The 22,261-nt window shown below is 35.5% G+C and overlaps 1 protein-coding gene, 1 long non-coding RNA gene and 1 pseudogene across 4 annotated transcripts in view; 1 reads left to right on the forward strand and 2 right to left on the reverse strand.

Annotated features, from left to right (window-relative positions):
* The window catches only part of C6 (complement C6), a 68,992-nt gene that overhangs the window by 40,666 nt on the left and 6,065 nt on the right, over positions 1-22,261 (reverse strand). The window contains exons 2-8 of the mRNA XM_010633875.1: positions 21,902-22,073; positions 20,412-20,568; positions 19,025-19,169; positions 15,345-15,486; positions 10,663-10,801; positions 5,535-5,735; positions 1,704-1,944 (exon numbers count right to left, since the gene is read on the reverse strand). Coding sequence (XP_010632177.1) covers positions 1,704-1,944; positions 5,535-5,735; positions 10,663-10,801; positions 15,345-15,486; positions 19,025-19,169; positions 20,412-20,568; positions 21,902-22,044 — 1,168 coding nt within the window. The 5' untranslated portion in view covers positions 22,045-22,073. The remainder of the gene's footprint in view (positions 1-1,703; positions 1,945-5,534; positions 5,736-10,662; positions 10,802-15,344; positions 15,487-19,024; positions 19,170-20,411; positions 20,569-21,901; positions 22,074-22,261) is intronic.
* LOC104868907 lies at positions 2,223-4,207 on the reverse strand (annotated as a pseudogene).
* Positions 20,577-22,261, forward strand: part of LOC104868898 — an 80,919-nt gene continuing 79,234 nt past the window's right edge. For all 3 annotated transcript variants that reach the window (XR_002025675.1, XR_002025674.1, XR_002025676.2), the window contains exon 1: positions 20,577-20,970. This is a non-coding gene — a long non-coding RNA (uncharacterized LOC104868898). The remainder of the gene's footprint in view (positions 20,971-22,261) is intronic.

Genomic DNA, 22,261 nt, shown 5'->3' on the forward strand with positions numbered 1-22,261 from the left:
TATCTGTCTATGTCTGTCTATCTATCTATCTATCTATCTATCTATCTATCTATCTTATATCTACCTCTACATCTATCTTCTATCTATACTATAACACAATGACTTACTCATGAACGGGATTTCATTTTTTTCATATATATTTTTTCTCTTTACCTTTATAGAGAAAGAGATGGAAGGTAAGAATAGTTTTGTAGAAATGTATCACCCATCATTCTTCATTTTCCTTATTGGAATTCGACTTTTGAAACATTGGATGATTGTTTAAAAATTCACACACTTCTTTTACTGTGTGAATGATGTGTAATCATTCAAAGGTTTTTGGCTAAATGAATACTGCATATACTCATCAAGTGGGAAATTATTGTCTGGGCTGCATCAGGAGTAAGCAGAATAATTTCATCTGAAGGGTAAGATGAAACCAAGACAAGTGCCAAGGATTTCCCTCAGCTATTTTTGCTCAGCACTAACACTGATGCTATTTTTAGTGGAAGAAGATATTCAATTCATCCTGCAAGCATTGCTCCAGCAGAAACGATAAATTAAATGAAATGTAAGGGGCAGGCAGTGTGGAAACCCACTATGGCATAAATCTTTTGGATTTTAGTAAACATGTCAGATATTTTTAAAAAATTTAAGGCTTTCTCATTGAAAATCCTTATGAAAGGTATTCATACATCCTCTTTCTTAGGATGGAGATCATGAAGGAAATGTGATACATTAAGATCTGGAAGAACTCAGATCAGCTATTAGTTTTTGCCACAGTGAGCTGTAAGAACAGAAGGACTGGAACTCACTTGGCTCCAAGGCTAGCCTGAGGTTGTGTTTTTAAATCAATTCCTATTTACATTTGTATAAATATTTCATGATGAATAATTCTGATTTGCTTGGAATTTGATGAGTTTGACTCTGGCTACTATTCAGTTTCCTAATTTTGCTCTAAAGACACACCAAATGTTAATTCAGTTCACACAGGAGACTGAAAACAAATTTATCTAAAGATGCTTAAGCTATGATAATTAATATAAACAATTTAAGAGAAATACTTAGAACATGTTTGGTTTGATATTTCATATGTAAGCAAAAAAAAAAAACCCTGCTCTGTACTTTAAGATATAAAGTTATAAGCTTTCCTCAAATTAAAGTCTTCATGTTAGGCTGCATACTTTATACTAGTAGTAGGCATCTGACTCACATTACCTTAGGCCCTTATCAATTCCCTATGTTCTTTTATCTTATGTCCTTGGCTTTTCTTAAAATAAATGAAAGAAAATTATTACTATTGAATTTCCTATAAATTATTGCTCTATAAAACTATCTTATATGAAAATGTTATAAGTAAATTATCTTTGAGAAGTTAGCTCTGGAATAACCTTTATTTTCTTGAAGTATTTGCATCAAACTGCCTTTTTAGGAGATGCCACTATAGTACATCTTATTATGTTCCTAGAGGCTGGAAAAATCATAACTGAATATGATGTCCAATCAGGGAGATTAAGCTTATTTTTTCTTCATTTTGGTTCTACTTTCCTATTTTCATTTTATTGATTTGAGTGTGTATGCTTTTGAGTACACTTAATTATCATTTTGAAAATAAAGCAGATTTAATTTAAAGCCTCCAAAAGAATTAAAATGATAGAGGAGGTGAAAAATGTATTGCATGCTATTATAAAAATTTAAAAAAGCAAAGGTTGAAGAAAATATACCTGAATTCTTTAACTCTTCACTGCTAAACTGGTAAAGAAGGTCATACACTCCACCCAGGGATCCAGAAGTAAAGTAATGAGTTCCAAAGTCCTCAAATATTCGGCTGTACAAAGCGAAGTTGTAATCTAAAGGCAGATGGTTAAGTGCTTTCAAAAAGACATCAGAGAGATGCAGATCCGCAGCATTCATTGTGAAGTTTAAGACTTTTATCACTTTATGTATCCTAACAAAACTAGAATCCTAAATAAAAGAGGCAAAATAAGAGAGTGAAAGAGGGAGGAACAGAGGGAGGGAGGGGCGTGGGAGGGAGAGAGAGAGAGAGATAGATTAAAGGTAAATAAAAGCTAGGGAAACCAAGCATTTATTTTAAAATTTTCATTTAAGCCAAGTATGTTGTGGGTTGAAAAGTTATTTAGACAAAATACATGATCTACATTTTTTACATACTTTAATGCAAATTTCAGAGCATGAAGTATTACAATTGGCATATATATATATATATAGGCATACATATATATGTATTTATATATATATAGGCATATATATGCATACATATATACATATCTCCAGTTAAACAGTCAATATTAAAGGACTGACTTTCGACTTAAGTAAAAAATAAATTTTGAAAATACTCTCTGGTTAACACCTTTCACAGTGTATTCACAGAGCAAGTCCTAGAAATTACTCCGTCCTGTGTGTGTTTTCATAGATCTTCCCACTGGGGCAGCCATCAGTCATCTTTCTCAATATGGGTCTTCGCATTAGCCTGTGCCATTTGTCTGGACAAGCACCTGTCTCTAGCTGACGTTACAGTTTCTTTATTATTCCTCTTCACAAACTTACTGCCTCTCTTGTTCTTTTCTCTGCTGTTGCTTCTCCTCTGTGAGTTTGTGTTTTGTTCTCAGGGATGTTTCAGAGCCGGAGGTCTTCTCTTGGTGTCTTTCTTTGTTCTTTTCCATATTCCTCATTTTACTGGCTCTATCATGATCAGGAAACTCTTCCTTTGGCCTAGAATTTGATCTGCCTTCTTTGTTTTTATTTCTTTTTGAAGACTGAACACTTCCTGTTTTCCCCCATCTCTGTATTTATCATTATTTTTTATATCTTTCCTTCTTTTCTTTCACCTGCCCTTCCTGTTCTTTGCTTGTCTGTTCCTCCTCCTTAGCTCTCTCACTGTATTGGTCATGATCATTTCATTGTCTATTTCTTTATTGTTCCCTTGAAGAAAAGTTCTCTTTTTTCCATTCTTTGCCATTTCTTTCTCTCTGGTTTCCCCTTGGTTAATCTTCATGTTCATACCTCTTCCAATGGGAATCTCTATGACTGGCCTCTCTGGGTTTTTGAGAATCCTTTGTATTCTGTCGTCACAGTCAATGCAATAGTTTTCCTGATCTCTGGACTGCCTCTCTTGGTGCTGATCTTCCCTTTTCTCATACCCTCTGGATTTGGAACTTTTGGTATTGTGTCTGGCACTGTTCCCTCTTTCTCCACTAAATGATCTTGAGTGGTTGTGGTTCTTGAGATGCTTGGAATAATTCCTGGAGGTCTCTGTGAACTTTGACCTTCTGGGGCTCTCTTTATCTTCACTGCTCTTAGTATCAAAGTCACTGGTGAAGGGAGGGTAAGAGCATGGGGAATAAGTAAGAACCAAGACATATCATGTAAAGATACAAGATCCCAATGCTAAAGGTAACTGTATTGTTTGCTTTAAATGTCATAAACTTAATGGAGGAAAAATCACTGCCTGCATCTTGGTTTTCTTCCTCCATCAAGCAGGTTTGGAGAACACATCTGTCTTGGGGTATTCTGTTCTCTGAATTTACTTCATCTTCGTAACCTTTTGATTTCTCTTCATTTATTCCAGAACTTGCTTCATGAAGGTGCATTTTAGTACTTCTTCACCAACTGCTTGATTTAACAGGCACCTATAAAATCCACTGAGACCTTTCTGCTGGTGCAGCAGCCCTTTTTGCTTTCTTCTTCTTCAGCGCTTCCTTGAAGTTCTTTTTTCATAAGCAGATGTCACAAATGCCTCTTTATCATTAAATTCTCCTTTTTCCATTTCTCATTTTCTCTGTATTTTTTGCCATTCTTTTTTCTGATCTCAACTGCTTTTAGTAAGTTGTAGATAAACTTGGGCTTTCAATCTTTTCCTGAAAGTAATCTGGGGTTACTTTCTTTTTGTCCTGCATCTTATCATAAATATTGTCATATTCATATACAGTGGAATCTTCTGAAAGGGCCTTCTACATCTCCAGTTTGGTCTGTGTCATGGCCTGCTTCTTTGCAGTTTTCCTCTGAAGACTTTCACTCTCAGAGGTCTCATCATCATCATCATCAGAATCATTCCCAAACACTAAGGGTTTCTGCAGAACAGGGTTTAATTGCTGTGTGTTCTTTGATAAAATAAGCCCATACGGCCAGCCTGGAATCTCCCTCTTGTTCCAGTCTCCACTACATGTATTCGAGGTCCATGTGACACAGAAGCATACACCTTCACATAAATTCTATAGGGCTTTGGGCACCGGGAATCTGCTTAGAAATTATATCTATTTGAATTGCTTTCACATTCCTGGGCAACATATCTTAGGGCGTCTGCTTTGTTTTGAGTTGCAGTTCATAGAGGTTTCAGTCTGTACTTGGCTGGCTCCTAGGCTGGGATGGCAAACAAGCATCACAGAGGAGAAACAACATGGTGCGCCCAAGGTAGCAAAGGCAACAAGAGATCTTTCTCTTTGTTACTCAGAGAAAAGCAAACAACTAGATATACAAAGATTTGGGAAGTTCATCTTGCATGTATCTTCCCTGAGAAAAACACTAAAAAAATGACAACTGAGCAAAAATAGAAATGTCAAAAAAGGGAAGATGAGAGGAGAGAAAATGGTGATCCATATATAAAATATAAAACTAATATAAAACAGACTATGAACATGGAAATTATAAGTGCTATATGAAGAATCTGTAAATAGGGACGATAAGAGTCAGAACAAAATATAAACTAACACATACAATATAAAAACCAATTCTAAATAATTCTTACGAACACACCAAGATTCTTATTATCTCACTAAAACTGGTACTGAAGCCTGTGAATAGGGAAGCAAATATGTTCTCCAGTGTATTGCATGAATTATTGATAAGTAAAACATCTTTTGAGAGACGTTATCTCTTGTGATAAAAAAAGATACATTTTAATTATGTTTGTCAACTAGAGAAGAGTAACAGCATGCAGATTTAAAAGTACAGAAGAGATTCCAAAGGGACAAAAGGGAAAGATAGAAACATGCAAAATTAGGAAAAATAAGGAAATGAGAGACAACAATATTGTGCAATGAGTAAGAAAAATAAAAGATGGAAGGAACACATGAAGGTTTCAGTGAGTACACTAAACATAAATTGGCTGAATTTCCCTAGCAAAAGCCAGAGACTGTCAGCTTTTATTAATTTCAATGCTAAATGTTTGGTTTATATGAAACACACCTACAGAAGTATAACTATATGAAAATAAAGAAAACACAAGAAAAAACACAATCACAGAGAAGAACATTATTACACATTATCACTATAACTTTTAAAGTGCATTTTAACAGGATGGGGATTTAGCTCAGTGGTGCCATGCCTGCCTCACAAGGGCAAGGTACTGAATTTGATCTTGGTGCAGGGTGGTGTGGTAATATATGTAGTGGGATTTAATAAAAAAGAGTAAACTTATTTGGGTGTGTGTTAAAAATACTGCTATGATATCAAAACTTTCTTCTCCAAAATGCATAATTGCTTCAACTGGTGTTAAGTTTCTAGAAAGAATAAAGATTGGGAACCATTTTTATTACCTTCTTGTGGGAGGCTTTAATGGCTTCTCTGAAAGCCAAATTATGTTTAAAGTTTTCATTTTTCTTTGATGAATAAAAAATTGGTACATTAAAATCATTTTTCTTTGTACCCCATACTGAAACTTTTTCATTTTCATTCTTTTCTAAAGGAATTAAATCCTTGTAGAAATCTGTTTCCAAATCATCTTCTTCAGTTTGGACCTGGAAAAAAAATCCATATGAAATAAAACAATGTAGGACATATTGGAGTTATTTGTGAATATCTAATACAAATGAATTATTCATTTGTGTACTCAAGTATTTATTGAAGACTCATTGCTGAGGAACAAGGAATAATGTTAGTTCCTACCACAGTTATCAATTGTTAATCAATTTGGTGGGGAGAAAATAGCTATGAATACTCAATTCAATGTGATAAATTCTGTGCTGCCAAGGGGAACAAAAAGATAAATATAAGACCCAGACAGGCAATATCAGCAGAGTCTCCCAAAAGGAAATGACACCTAAACTGATATTTAAACAGGTTCTAAGTAATGAAAGCTGTTTTTGTTCTGCTTGTGATCTTGATGTAGTGTGTGATCTAATTTAAGATAGCTCTGAGAAGACTAATACCTAGAAAAAGGGGGAGGAATTTCTGTTCGATCCTGCTTTAATTCCATCTCCATCTCCTTCTGCCATGTAGAGATCTGGAAGGCACTCTACTGGCCAGTCTCTGATATGGAAGAAAAACAATTTAATGTTTCTGCCTTGCAGGCGATTAATGGTCTTCATTGACTTAATCAGGCAAGAAGAGGAAAAAACAGCAGGTAGGACCCACTTAGCTAAGAATAGAACAGGGTATTTCCTAAGAAGAAAGTAAGTCCCTGTTATGAGAAGAAAAGGGCAATGTTACAAATAGGACAAAGGATTAATCTTAAAATATTCGAAACTGATGAACAATTTTTTATTTTATAGATGTTTGTCTGATTTGCAATAGAATCTCTTATTTTAAAATACTCATGATTAAAATGGACTGAGCCATAAACCACGTCATTGTTAAATAACTTATAAAATTAGTCAAGGAAACAAAAAATAAGCCAACTGCAGAGGACTGTTGCTTATTATTAAAATATAATAAAAAGTTCAGTGTCTCTTTTGGGTGTTGTAGTGCATGCTAATGAGTATTTAAAATGAAGCTTTTAGTAAAAAAGCAATAAAATCACATCTATCAATCATCTAATCTATAATATTTGTTTATGTTTTTATTGTTTCTTCAGAAAAGCAGACTACAAATGTTTTGTTTCATGAATTAGCTCTCACACAAGAAAAGATTCAGCATCTTAAAGGAAAACAAGAGTGGGTAGAGGGGGGTTGGACATCGAGGATAAAAATCTGAGAGAAAGTCTGACTATATATATTAGCTGGTGGGGTGCAGGTATATGAATGAGCAATGATGAAAGGTTAAATTAGACTAGGAAATTGAGGCCCTATCTTATATTAATCTATCTTACATATTAATCCTAAGGAGAGTACATTGCATATTATAAATTCTTAAGAAATATTAAGTAGATGGATGGTGTCTATTGCATTTGTGTTTTGCAAAAATTGTGTAAAAATATTTAAGAGATAATTGAACAGAAACTGCCAGCCCATCATGTAGAGAGGAGAAATAGTAAGAGACTGTGTGGAAGATTATGTGGATGCTACTCTATAAAAATAACGTAGAAATCCAGGGAAACTTTGAAAAGGAAGAAGACAATTTCTCTTCATGCAGTGCAAGAAACAGTGGGTAGGTTCTGATGAACTCAATTTTCCCAAACTTGCCCAGAAAGAGATACTGATGACAGTGTGTGAGAGTGTGTGTGTGTGTGTGTGTGTGTGCGTGCATGGTGGTGGGGTATTCCTTATTTTACATGCTGTAAATATTCTAGGTGAGCATCTCTTGACTCTATGAATCTCATAGGCTGAAAACTTACTGGGACTCAAGAAGCATGCATTAACACTTTTAGTTTTGTGTTTAAAAAGCAGGAAGTTGGTTTGTAGAAAGAGGCAGAAGAATTGAGAAACAAGAATAGAGGAAACCTGTGGCATTTAGTTTCCTTTAATGTAAGGATCAAGACAGAACCTGAGGTTATGAATTTCATAAGGGAATCAGGGAGGCTTTTGAGTGATTGCAGAGGCACTGAGATGCCTTATGGCTTTGGGGTGCCACAGAAGAGTGTCTGGGCAGGTCACTGTATTGGTAAGAACTGGTGGTAACTACTCTGCAGTTTGCTGGTGATGACATATGCTTAGCAAATAGCCAATAGCAAAGCAGTGGCTCTAAGGAAAAAACAGACAGATTCCTGAGTCAGTGACACAGCTTGGGTTGGTACAGAGATCTGAAGGTAACTGAGCTCTGCATGTAATAATTGGGATCTCTTAAGTGGCATAATACTAGCATTATTGCTAATGTGATCTCATTTGAAAGTCCTCACAAAATATTCAGATCAAAACAGGCATGCAACAGACCACTCAGAATTAATATTAATTACAAATATGGAATAATCATGAAGAACTTGATTATTGACTTGGTAGATTTCTCTAAATATGTCTCTTCATCTCCATAAACATATTCAAAGACTTGCTTCCCTGTAAGCTTTGGTCTCACTCCCTCATAGGTGGGAGCCAAAGTTCTACTAACTAGGCCTGTTGTTTTTAAACAACTTCCGCATTGATTTTTCACTCTGAGATTGGTTTAGAGCATTTCAATACACTACACTCTGACCTCAGCATCACAGTTTCTGGGAACAGGTTCTCATCCTTTAGGTTTCAGCTCTGTCTATAATCCTATTCAATACCTATTCAAATACCATTCAAAGCCTGTTCAGTACCATGAATCTTAGTATCAACAGTCTTCCCAGAGATATTAGGATATGACAGCTGGATTCCAAAGATATATCCCAGATGCAAACTTGTTAGTGCTTATTAGATGGTTTTCGATTTAATGTATCCATTTGCACAATGCCTGTATACATGTATAGAAATGTCTTTTTTAAAAGGCAGAGTTGAATGACCTATTCCTGAACACATAGTATCCATAAAGTAGTTCTCAGAAACCATTAGATTTCTGGTGAAATTCTCTTTAGCATATCAAATTTGTGTAAGTGGATGTCACCATGAAAGCCATGTATTTCCTACTTATTATGAATTAAAAGAAATAAATTGCTCTTGGGAAAGATTTTTTACCAGATACTCCTCAGACAAAGGATTATTATCTAGAATATATAAACAACTAAAAAAAAATCAGACCCCCCAAATACAAAGACCTGATTCAAAAATGGGCATCTGAAATGAACAGACATTTCTCAGACAAAGAAGTGAAAGCATCAAATAAATATATGAAAAAACGCTCAACATCATTGGTCATTCGAGAGATGCAATGAAAGCAGATTCCACCTCACCCCAGAAAGAATGGCTACTATCAGAAATTAACCAATAACAAGTGTTGGAGGGGCTGTGGGGAGAAAGGAACCATTCTCCATGGTTGGTGGGAGTGCAGACTGGTGCCACCACTGTGTAAATTGATATGGAGATACCTCAAAGAACTAGGATTAGAGGTTTCTAATCCAGAGCCATCCCTCTGCTGGGTATCTTCCCAAAAGAATGAAAAGAATCATACCACGGTGATATATGCACACCCATGTTTATAGCGGCACAGTCAAAACTTGAAAACAGCCCAATTTTCCCATCAGATGGACACTGGATAAAGATGTGGCTTGTCTATAAAATGGAATGCTACTCAGCCATAAAGAATGAGAAACTATAAACATTTATAGCTAAACGGATGCACATTGAGGCTATATTCTTAAATGAAATAAATAGGACACATGAGTAAATACTGAATAGTTTATCTGGAGTGAAAAACTAAAAGTGTAAATGAGGCTCAAACAGTATAATTGAGAGTGTGAAATAGGAAGAAAATGGCTAAAGGGAAATGGGAAGGGGAGGGGAAAGGAAATAAGGGAAAAGAAAAAAATGTGAAAAAAAGGAAAAAATGAAAACAAAGTCTTTGTAAATAGGGAAGGATGAAGGGGGTGAAGGGAGAGCAGGGGTATGGGGAAAAGATAAGAACCAAGTCACACCTCTTAAAAGTACAAGATCCTCTTTGGTGTGAATAATCTGCAATAATGCATAAGATCCTAATAAGATTACTGACATTTAGAAATGGGAAGAAAGGAGCTAAAAGTGTAGGGAAGGTGGGATGGGTAGGGGAAGGGTAATAAGGGAAAAGAAAAAAAATGTGAGATAATGAAAAGGTGGAAATAAAGTGTTTGTAGATGGGGAGGGGAGGAGGGAGTGAAGGGAGGGCAGAGGTAAGGGGAAAAAATGACAATCAAGACTTGTCATGTGGAGGTACAAGATCCCATCAATGAATGTAACTGTACTGTACTGTATCCCTAAAATGTACCAATAAACTCAATTAAAGCTAAAAAAAAAGTACAAGATCCTAATGATAAATGTAATTGTATTGTTTGCTTTAAATGTACCAATAAACTTAATGGGGGAAAAAAGAAATAAATTGCTTACTTAGGTATAAACAGAAGGGATCACTGATGTTCAGGTTCCTAGGGCTAGTATGATACCCATTGCTACTTATCAAAATCAACAAAAAGAATAGCAACAAAAAATACTAGTAAAATAGGAAAGAAGGTAAACCAAACTACCTCATTATACATAGAGCCACTGTGATTTCTTAGCATCTTAACACTTTTTATGCCTCAATATTATGGTTATTTAAAAGAACTAGGTATGATCAGAGAAATTCTAAATAAATTGGTACTCTTATCCAGCTGGAAATACATTGAGAGTTGTATGTTCACTGGAGGAAAGATTAACTTGAATCCAGAATTCTGAGTTTGAATCACTGTTTGTAAGATGTTTGACTTTTGACAGTTTAGTTACCTTGGTTTTTTTCATCTGTAAGTTGGTTCATAATAACCCAGACTTCATTGAGTTATAGAAGAATTAAATCTAAATCATAATAGGTGATTAAAACTGTTAATTACCTTTTCACTCCGTATCTTTCATTCATCACTTATATCTCATTAGAAATTTAGTTTGTAATCACCAACAGTGTGGAGGCTTCTGCCACAATTGACCGTCATACCTCAAAATTGACGTTTTCCAGATTGGCTGGCACCCGATATGGATTACTTGCTCTACTGCTTTTGACAGTTTTACATTTTCCTCCAGTGAAAGAAGTATCAAGGACCTCTCCTCTGGGCTCTCCTGCCAGAAAATGAAATCTAGAAACAAAATAATTTTTAAGAATTCAATAGATGTAGAGCAATCTTTTCAAATTTACCTTACTTATATGAAAGAAATTCCTTTTCCTAGACATTTTTGATGCATGACAAATGACCTGAAGAAAAGTCTATTCTTCCAACTCCACGGTGAGGTATCCAAAAAGCTTGAAGCCAAAAAATATGCCCTGCTGACTCTAAAGTTCTCTCATTCCAATCACTTAATTGTTCTGGGGTTTCAACATGAAATAAAATTTGGGTTTATAATTTTTTATGATTTTTCAAAGCCATTGCAAATTTAAAGTAGATTACAGAATAAATTATTAGCTAATGAATGCCATTCTAGTCCATTCCTTTCAATACAATACAGTTAAATAATTCCAGTAGGGAGCTAATGGTGAAATAATAATAACAGTATTTTAAAGGAATTATAATAATTTTATTGTTATATCATTATTTGTTTGTTTGTTTTTGGTACCAGGGATGGAATTCGAGTCCTTGATCCTGCAAGGCAGGCAGCAGAACCACTGAGCTAAATACCCGGCCCTGTTATATCATTATTAATTATAGTATAACTATGCTAGTTCATGGGCAACGAAGGTTTTCTTCAGAAAATCTTTTCCTACACAATGTCTTCAAGAGTTCTACCCAACCTTTCTTCAAGCTGGTTTAGTGTTTCTGTTTTAATATTTAGATCTATAATCCATTCAGTTTTAGTTCAGTGTATGGTGAGAGATATAGGTCTAGTTTTAATCTTTTGCAAGTTGAAACCCAGTTTTTTTTCTTTGCACCATTTAGTTTAAGGATAGATAACCAGAGATAAAATTAAGAGTCCAGAGATGGGAGAAAAAAAGTCTGTGATCAATTCATTTTTGATATGGCTTCCAAAGCAAAGAGTTTCAGAAGAGCTCTTAGAAATCAGTAATTAAAACAAATTACTCATTTAAAAAGTGGACAAGGAATAGATACTTCTTCAGTGAAGTTACGCAAATAATTAAGAAGTACACGAAAAGATGCTCAAAGTTATTCTTCATTCAAGACCCACAGAACTACAATGAGATATCATCCCATACCCATTAGGCTGGCTTTAATAAAAAAGATGGGTAAAGAATGTCAGTTAAAATGTAGAGAAATTGATTTTCAATCAGACATGACTGGTGCGAATATAAAATGGTGCAGCCACTTTGGAATTTAGTCACAAAGTTTTTTATTGGGGAAGTTGTTTTTCATGTTGTAAAGTTATATTGTGATGGTAGTTACATAAGTTACTAAAAACTCTTGAAATTGTATACTTTAAATGACTGAATTGCACAGTGTGTGCATTATATCTCAATAAAACTTTTTAAAAGTATAATTTCTGTGGGTTCTCTAAGATGCATATCATATTCAAAACACGGGTACGACCCAGACTTACTCATTTGCACTTTTCTAAATTAGGACAGTTTCATGAAGAAAAAAGAACTCTTGATCTTATACTGCCTTATACTGTGCACTCATGGCTTTGCCACAAACAAACAACAAGAAAAATGACTTCTGGATACTTAGGAATCTGTGAAGGTAGCAGCAGCTTGCCTCAGAGACTTCAAAGGTGGGATTTTTATGAAGGTGATTACAGTGGGGGTTGGTACTATGGAATCTCGCAGGAGGTAAGCCAACTATGCAGCAGGTTTTAGTTCTAATCTTTTCCCTTTCCTCTGAAATGTTTAGATCGACTTTAAATAACTTCATTTCCAATCCATAGTGACATTTAATAATTCAGCTTTCTAAAGTGCTTTTATCTCATTTTCTTTATGTTTCATACTTTATAACTTTTTTTCCTGTGCTAGTTATGGGATCTGAGGCCTTGTATATCCTAGACAAGCACTAAAAATATATACACCAAAAATAAACATGTGTTGTGTGTGCTTATATAAATATATATGGGTGTATATATTTATATTTGTACACTGACTGAGCCAGATAGAAAACAAACAGCATAATTGCTTGATTCTTATTTCAAATACAGGGCTTGGTGTGTGAGATTAGCAATGTAGGAATTTGATATATCTGGTTAGAATTTTTTTAGTCCCGTGGAGACATGGCAATAAAAAAAAAAAAATTCACCTAGGAAGCTACCATTTGTAGGTAGAAATGTGTTGGTGGCAGAATGGAGAAGACAGAGATTGCAAACCCAGTGGATTAAAAATAAATTATGCTCAGCAAAAATTCTTGATCCTCTGGAAGGCAAAGAGAAGAACAGTTGTTCCTGAGCCAACAGCTTTTGCTCATTTCTGAGAATCCTTGGGACAACAGCTCTGGTTGGCAGAAGGCCTTTTAGTCCTTTTGCCAAAGTACACAGAGCATGTGGTCCTTGCCATCTGTAACTCCAAAGTCTGGGCCAGTGGAACAAGAGGTGAGTTTGTAATGTTACACTTCATCAATCAGAACATTAGAAAATGTGATTATCAGCAGGAATGTTTGGCTAAGGTTTTCTTCCAAGGAAAACAAAAGAAGAAAACCAATTAAACACACGGGTAAAATAAGATGTTCAAGCACTGTTATCGAAATCAGCAATAATGAGAAACTCTTAGGATAGAGCCTCTTACCAGTTTGTAGCCATCCAACATTCAGATGTGGGAAGTGAGGCCTGCAGATGTTATGATGTAGTGAGTTAATGCAGAATATCTAGAACCCAGCTCCTTTGACTTTAAGACTAATGTCTTTTCTGTTTTACTGGAGCCCTTGAGTTTGTTCAATGGCTTCTGGCTTTTATTTAAATCAAACACAGTTGTATTTACATCTATGGCTATTTGTCTCTCAGGCTTCAAGATTTCATATTAAGCAACTCTGGCAAAATTAGTGAAAGACTTGGAGTTTTAGAAAGTCCAAAATGAAGCAACAGAAACTGATGACAAATGATTTTCCTTCTGGCCAAAACTGAAGGTTTTAGGAGACATTCTATTTTTTATTTTATCACGGGAATGGGAAGGCACAGGATATTAATTTTACTGATTTTCCTGTGCTTCAAACTAGACTAAGTTTTTTTGTTTTCCTTGACTTCTTTATATACCCTAAACTATTCTAAAACTTTGGGACAGTCTGATGAATTTGGAACACCTTGCTGAATTCCCAGTGCCCTGACAACCAGATAAACTTGGAAGGGAATATTAGAATTTCTGAGCACTCATCCAACATAAAGTCCCATGGTCTCTTGAGGTTTCTTCCAGTGTTTTCTTATCCCTAATAGGATGCCATATCAAATCAGCATGGAATGATGGAGTCAATCTGGGTTTTGATCTCTGGATTTGAATACTATTTCCACCATTTAGTACTTGATAGACTTAGGTAGCTTTTTAAAAATTTTCTGAGATGGCTTCTTGGCCTTTTGGCTAAGATCAAGTATAAAAATTGTCTGAGATTCAGCTTTCTAGTTTGTAAATTCTGATCTTCTCATACATGATATCATCCATAGAAGAGGATCCCACATCCACTTACCACTTACTTTTTTTTTTCTTTTTTGGTATTGGGGATCCAATTCTGGTCCTTGTGCTTGTGAGGAAGGCATAGGAGCCACTGAGCTAAACCTCTGGCCCTGACTTACTCTTACTGTTTTTCAAATCATTGTGATCCTGTATTTCTATAACTGCCCAACTCCTTTGTTTCTCTTTGCCTCTCTGTTGATGCTGGGCTCCCTTATCATAACAAAAGACTGGTTATGCTTCTCTGGTGTTTTGATTTTCACACACACATACTTTTCTGTTATTTTCTTCCTAAATTTGCCCCTTAAGTTTCTAAGTGGTTACTTACTCTTTCAAGATCCAGGGATCCACATGTGCACTTTCCAGTTTGCTAACCTTTCCCTAATCTGCCCTGATCTATTCTAGAGCTTTCAGAAGGATGTATGGTAATTAAAATTTAAAAATGCTTATAAGAAGCCTTTAACGTTACCATGAAATTAAGTGTGACAAATGCTAAATTCTCTTATTCCCTGGGAGAGAGGATAAGGGCCTGCCTGAATGTGATAATCCAGTAACAGAGACAGGGCTGGTGTGAGAGTAGCCCTTGGATTCACGAACTTCTAAGATTCTACTCACAAACTGAGTTGGTCGTGAACTGAATTCAGTGGTTAAGTTCAATGTTGACCTTATGGAGAAATTTGATCCGGTTTGAGACCAATTCGGGTTTTGACCAGAATTGTGTAAAGAATTGAGTTCCTGAACAGAAGTATCACTGTAGTAAGAAGTCAATGAAGGGGAAAGGGAATAAAGGAAAAGAAAAAAATATGAGAAAATGAAAAAATGGAAATAAAGTGTTTGTAAATGGGGAGGGGAGGGTGGGTGAAGGGAGGGTGGGGACAAGGGGAAAAAATGAGAACCAAGACCTGTCATGTAAAGGTACAAGATCCCAATAATGAATGTAATTGTACTGTATATCAAAAATGTACCAATAAACTCAATAAAAGAAAAAAAAGAAGTCAATGAAGAAAGCAAATAAAACTTCACTATTCCAAAGTCATTAGTTCAGAGATATCTTTTCTCCCCAAAATGATAAAACATGTGTTACATACCCTGCACCTATCATCTGTACGCTAGGGATCGGGGTGTATATCCGCGGGCACACTGGCTTTTTTCTCCCACATGCCCTTTCATCTGAATTGTCTCCACAGTCATTTTCTCCATTGCATTCTAACTTGCTGGCAATGCAACGCCCTAAGCAAGGAAAACAGATGACAGCAATGCAACACATTATCATTTAGGAAGCATTGATTAGGTTGAAACACAAATGCTTTAAATTTCCAGAGAAGGTGATGGCAAGATTTCATCATTTTTGATAATGGCTTAGGAATGTATAATGCCATTTTCCTCTAATTTTTAAAATGATGAGAGTCACCATAGGATTATTTAGCTGAAATTGGGGTTTTAAAAAGGGAAGTAATTCTGGAATCTCATTACAGTGAGCTTGCTTTAGAGCTCATGTTCTATAGGGTAAAATTAAGAGCAGGCTCAGAACTTCGTTTTCATTCAGATGCAGAGTCTGGGTCACTGTTTTTATTAAAAAAAAACGTGATTTTACACAAACATGTTCCACTAGTATAAACAATAACATGGCTGAATCTCTAAAATTTTAGGTTGATATAATTTTATCATGACATATGCATGATTCCTTTATATGATATTTAAAAACAAACACAAGGTGAGAGATTACTCTGAAAGAAGAAGGAAACTTTTTGGAAATTTTCTATTGACTCTACATTATACATTTATGATCTGTATATTTCATATAAATGATTTTTTGTTTTATAATTGCTATTAATTTTATTAAATATACTTCTTATATATTTTTCTACATATAACTACTGCGTATAACTACTTTACTACATGTAAATTACTGTATCTATTTTTTAAATAATTTAAGTGCCAAGGTAGCAAGTTAAGTGAATGAATTTGGAAAATAATACAAAAGCCATAAACACAAAAATAATTTGTTTTTTTTTTTGTCTTGCTGAATTTCATCAGGATACTCGAAATTGGTATTTATCTATAGCAGAAATTGAAATGTTTTGCATGTGATGACAATTCCCTTTTCCTGTCTTTCAGCTTCTGGCTGGTATGTAGGGATACTAGCAACTGTACCATTATATCCAGTCCTAACGGACAGTAAATAAATATTTTACTCAAGAGTATCTGACTGTCTTAACTTGCAATCAGCATCGCAACTATGATCAGCATCTGCACACTAGTTCGCACTACTTTGACAAAAAGTCCTTGGGGGAGCACAACAGTTGATCTGACAACCAAGAGTAATAAGTAGGCAGTGTATAGAATATGGATAAACTCAACAACAGAATGATTTAGCCCTGGGAAGAACAGAGCTGGCTAACACATGATTTCATTACTCATGCAATTTAAAACTTATAAATTGTTTATTACTGGAATTTGCCATTTAATATGTTTGGACAGTCATTCGCTTCAGATAACTGAAGCTATGAAAATGAAACTATGGATAAGGGAGGACTATTATATATATGGACAAGAAGTTCTGCAGTCATTTATAAATTGCACATTTTTTTCTATCAATATGAATGGATTTGTGTTACAATGACTTTTTTATAATGAGCTGCAAATTCTCTAATTTTCTATGCTTAAAATTAGTACTTATAGAGAGATACTGGCACAGTGTATGGGAATTAGCTTCATGGATGATTCTTAAAAATCCATGTGTATATTACAGTACTATATTGAGTCAGGGACTCTTGGGAGACTCTGAGCAGCAATCATGAGGGAGAAATAAAACATGAGCCTATTTAGGACAAACTATTAGTTCTAACTTTTTTTCTTGTTAAGTGAGGGCCAAATATCCTGAGATTAATAATCATCCAGCCAACCCCTCATTCTCACTCATAGTGACATTAGTGAATGTTTTTAGAAGAGCATACTAGCATATCATCTTTAACAGAATATTTAACAACCAGAAGGCCATGCAGTCACCCAATCAGAAAAGATGCCAACCTTAACTGTGCTAGGAATTTGTCAGTCAATGGCTGGATTACGGATGTATCAAGGGATCGGGTGAGGAGGTCTGGGCTGCAGGGGGCTCAGAGTGGTAGCTGCTTATCAACCCATTGTGGACTCATTGTAAATGATTCAGACTTTTACCAATGGTTGTGGACATACAATATTTCAGTTAAAATGGACATTAGCTGTGCTTACACTGTTAACTTTTCTGAAATCAGTCCTTATGTATTAGTGAACAATGAATGAATCTAAAGATTGCTTGAGTTTTTCTCAGCCTAAGTAAAGCTCTTTTATAATCAATTTCATATCATCTACTGATAAAGAAAGATTTTGTAACAACCATTTTTGTAGCTTCTAACAGATAGACTTTGGTTTTAACTTTTACTAGTCTAGATGTAATCTTTCAACCTGTATTACTCTCAGCCATTATGATCAAGATTTTTCTCATGTTCCCTCAATTTGTGACATGACCTTATTCATGTAGACACAAAGTATATTCAAATCCTACTCTTACATCCTGGGGTTGAGATAACATAAGGGGAAAAATACCTTGACACAAGCATTGTTATCTGACATTCAGAAACATTTGGAAAAGCTAAAGGTAAAAAGTACGGTTAAGAGCTGGGGATTTAGCTCAGTGGTTAAGTGTTTAAAAACAGTTCCAAGGTCTTGGGTCAATTCAATATAGAGTATGAAATTTGCTATTGAGCTATAAATATTTTACTTTCAGCATATACTACATTACACAGAAATGATACATATTTATTTACCTGACATTTGATTTATTGTAACTTTCAACTGACTACGGAAGGTGTCAGTGAACTATGGCTTATGTGATAAAATTGAACTGCACCTTTTCTGTGAATAAAATTTTATGAAAACAGCCTCATTCACTTGTTTATATACTATCAAAGATAGCTTTGGTGCTACAATACCACAGTAGAGTGGTAGCAAGATAGAACAAAGGGCTAAAATATTGCCATTTGGACCTTTACTGAAACGTTAATGGAAACTTGATCTATATTGTTCACAATGACGAGTACTGAAGAGATGTTAATTAAAAAGAGAATACATATGATCAATATATTCAGTACTTGATTATATTTAATGAAATGTAAATCCTAGGTGTACCTGAATGAGTATTGGTTTTAAAGTTAATGTAGCCTCGTTAAAACCATCCTGATCTTATCTTTTGGAAGTGCCTTTGGAGTCAATCAAGAAAATTACCCCATCATTTCTAGTCATTCTCCTAGTATCATACCTCAATATTCTCAACTGTATCAAAAACCTTCTTAACCTGTCATTTTTCAGTTATCCTTATTATACATTTGTAGTTATCAATAAAAATATTTGCCTACATTTTCCCCTCTTCCTTTTCTCCCCCCTCCCTGCTTTAGAAGAATGCAGGGACTTGAACACCATCAGCTGATGAGCAAATGAATTAAGAATGTTATCAAGGGCTGGGGATTTAGCTCAGTGGTTCTGCTGCCTGTCTCACAAGCACAACGACCCTAGTTCAATCCCCAGTACCAAAAAACAAAAAAGAATGTCATCAAAATGAGTATAACTTAAAAGCTGTAATTTCACACATGAATACTTTGGTAATGTATAGGTCAACAGCCCTATTCACCCATGTTTAGATGAATTGGAGTTTCTACTTATAGTCACTGGAAGACCTTTGGTTTAGTCAAGTCATTTTGAATGAACACTACATTTTACAAAAGTACATTACCACTGTCACAGAGGAATTTATCCTTGCAGTCAACCTCTTCAATTCTGCAGAGTTTAGATGGAATACATGGTTGAAAGGTCATCAGGGACTCAGTACATGGTTGTCCCCCAAACTGACTAGGGCGCAAGACAGATCTAACTTTAGTCTGAAAGGAAGAGAGAAAAAGGTGAGTAACTCCAAGACAAGGTCAAGGTCAAATGCATCTAAGAAAATGCTGCTCCTCAGTCACAGTGGCAAATTTTTCCTATAATGGTATTTTCTAAATTTTATTGACAATTTTCCAGTTCCATTATTGTGTGTATTTAGGGAAGCATCCACTTCCTGGGGCCTCAGTTTCCTGATCTGCAAAATGAGAAAATGGGGTGAAAAGATTCTTAAGACTTCTAACTCTGTAATTATATGGTTCAAAATCATCAATACCAAAACAAACAAATGTTTATACTGAGATCCTCCTGAGTGTAGCACATTCTTCTCATCCTATATCTCAAAGGCATTGTAGAGTGAAAATGGGAAAGGATTTTAAGTTTCTTTTGTATAGAGAAGTCACCATGGAAACAGAAGTTGACATTTTTTTTCTCCACATGTTAAAAGATTTTAAATGGTTAGTACTAAAATGAAGTGTCAGGGGAGAATATAATATATTGCAGGACTAACAACTGACTTTGGAGTCAAATATTAAGTTAAAAATGCAGATACTTTATTAATTTATGGTGTATTCTTGTGCAAATTATTTAACCCCTAATGGAGCTATAACTTGCACATGTATAAAATGCACAGAAAAACACAGCATGATCTGATATTTGAATAAAGTGATATATGTAATGGGCCTAGAACACTTGCCCTTGTTGAATGGGTGCTCCACAAATGAGTTTCTTTTTCTTCTCTCATGAGTGAACTCTCAGCACCCTACCCCAACTAGGGTTCACAAGGGTCAATGCCTTTTACAGGAATGAGCAGGAAGTGGGTCAATATTTCAAATGGGAACAATAAACAAATTGAAGGACTTTCCCAGGGGGACAGAGCATTCAGAGGAAGGACAAAGAGTCAGGCTTTTGATTCATTTTCCTTGTTTCTGCTTAGTTTTAAGCATTGGACTGAAATCTCTATTTTTTATTACCTGCCTTTGTTTCTAGAACTCTTTGAAGGTATCTTCGGTAGAATGCCAATGCAGATAAATATAAGTCCAATAGTGGAGGTAGAATTTCCTTCTTTTCCCTGACTCTGTACCCCTGAAAATTGCTAAGTGAAATGTTTTTCTCAGTGGTAAATAGGGCAGTTTATTTTTAGAAACTGAAGCAACTCAACATTTCTGTGTTGTTGAGCCTGTAAGGAAACCAGAGCACTTTATTGTAATTCAGATTTTCTGGGAAGCCCATGAGTAACTTACTTGTTTTTCAAGACAAGGGTCACAGCCTGACCATGGCCCATAATCTCCCAGGACACAGTTGATAGGACATTTTTGCCAGTTACAATCTCTGGTATCCTGCTTGGTGCAAAGCTGGTCACATGAGTTATCCCAATAGTAATTATTTACTACTATTTGCCTGTAATAGTGAGGAAAAAGTTGCTTAGCATATGTATACTCACTGTGGTTTCAACCTTACAAAAAAATCACCGAACATTTACAAATAAAAGGAAAGAATTTTTTCATGGAAAATCAAGCAGGTTGGCATATATAGAGTTGATATAAATTCATGAAACTCTGGACCAGCTCCATAATTTGGAGAGACCAGTACTAAATAAAAGTGGGAGACATCTTCAACAGTGAAAATGTTTTTGACAGTGATGGCAGAATTAGGCACCCAAGAAGCTCTTCTGAATGTGGAAGCCTGTGCGACTGCACAGTCCTATCCTTGAAGTTGGCCCTGATGGATATCCTGGAAGGGAACGGAAGGAAAATAAAGTGAACGTCTTGCAAATCGCTCAAAAGATGGCAATGAAGTGTGGTGAGTATAATGATTGAAATAGGGTCATGGCGATATGAGACCAAAGATTCAAAGTGACAGTAGTGACATATTGAAAAAATTTCCTAAGTAAAAAGGGGGGAAAGCAGTTGGAGGAGTAACAAAAATTAGAGATAGGAGGGAGCACGAGCCTCTGGGGAGGAGTGTGTAACGCGGATGGGTGGGTTACATCATACTTTACTTGGTAGGCAATAGAGCTGCTAAGGGACTCCAGAGTAGAGGAATATCATAAACAAATCTATTTTCTCACATTTAGTAGATGGCTTATTCAAAGCCAATGTTTGAGTTAGATGATATTTGCACGACATAGGTAAAAATGGTTTCGAAAATAAGACTCTAACAGGGCCATAATATTCAAAACACACACATCTTTTTCCAAGTCATGTGAGCACCCCCACTGTACAGAAAAAATTATCAGACTTAGGGAAATGTGGGGAATGAGCAGTCTGAATGAGTGAGAAGACTGACTTATTAAACGCTACCCACAATTTTCTTGCCATTTCTTACATGAGAACAGTTGAGCTAGGAGCTGTAGTGCTGTTCATTTGAGGTCCTGTTCGACTCAGTTTAATGAGTAGAAAATTCTCTATAATTAACTCACTAACTACAGGCAAGCAAAGTTATATGCTGATTAAAAAGGAGCTTGTGTAGCAATTCTAAATGTTAGTCAACTGAAAATATTGCACAGTCTTAATTAAAATTTTCCAAAACCTTTGTATGTATAGAGAGAACAAAAGTAGATTTCATTTCAGTTTCATATAGGAAAAAAAATCTCAATTTCAACAAAGTTTTCGTTACGTTGTTTGAGGTATAGTTTTTGTCCACTGCTTGGTGTGGTGCTTCTGATACTGCTGACTCCATCTTCAAGGTCTCCTTGGGAGAAAAAAAAAAAAACCACATAGCTTAAACTCACCTATGTCTGCTCTGGGTTCCAGAATCACATGTTTTTGAGCAGCTGGACCATTGAGTCCAGGGGAAGTGATCACAGAAGCACGCTTGCCCCTGGTCAGTCATAGCACTCAGCAGGAACAAATACAAGATGGAATATCCAGGCATGCCTTGAGAGACTACACTACTTTCAGGTCCTGAAATGGAATGACATAATAGACTATATATCCAAGGCCTGCTGGGGTAAAACTTTGCAAGTCATTCTCAGCGTGAGTTTAGAAACATCTGCATTTCTTTATCTTCCTGAAGGCAAATTAATATACAAACTCATATGCTCCTGAGCACAAGTCAGAATTTTAAGTCAGGATAGTATAGAAACTTTCTG

This window comes from Fukomys damarensis, unplaced genomic scaffold (assembly GCF_012274545.1).
Source record: "Fukomys damarensis isolate Sample0158 unplaced genomic scaffold, DMR_v1.0_HiC HiC_scaffold_1, whole genome shotgun sequence".
Lineage (NCBI taxonomy): Eukaryota > Metazoa > Chordata > Mammalia > Rodentia > Bathyergidae > Fukomys > Fukomys damarensis.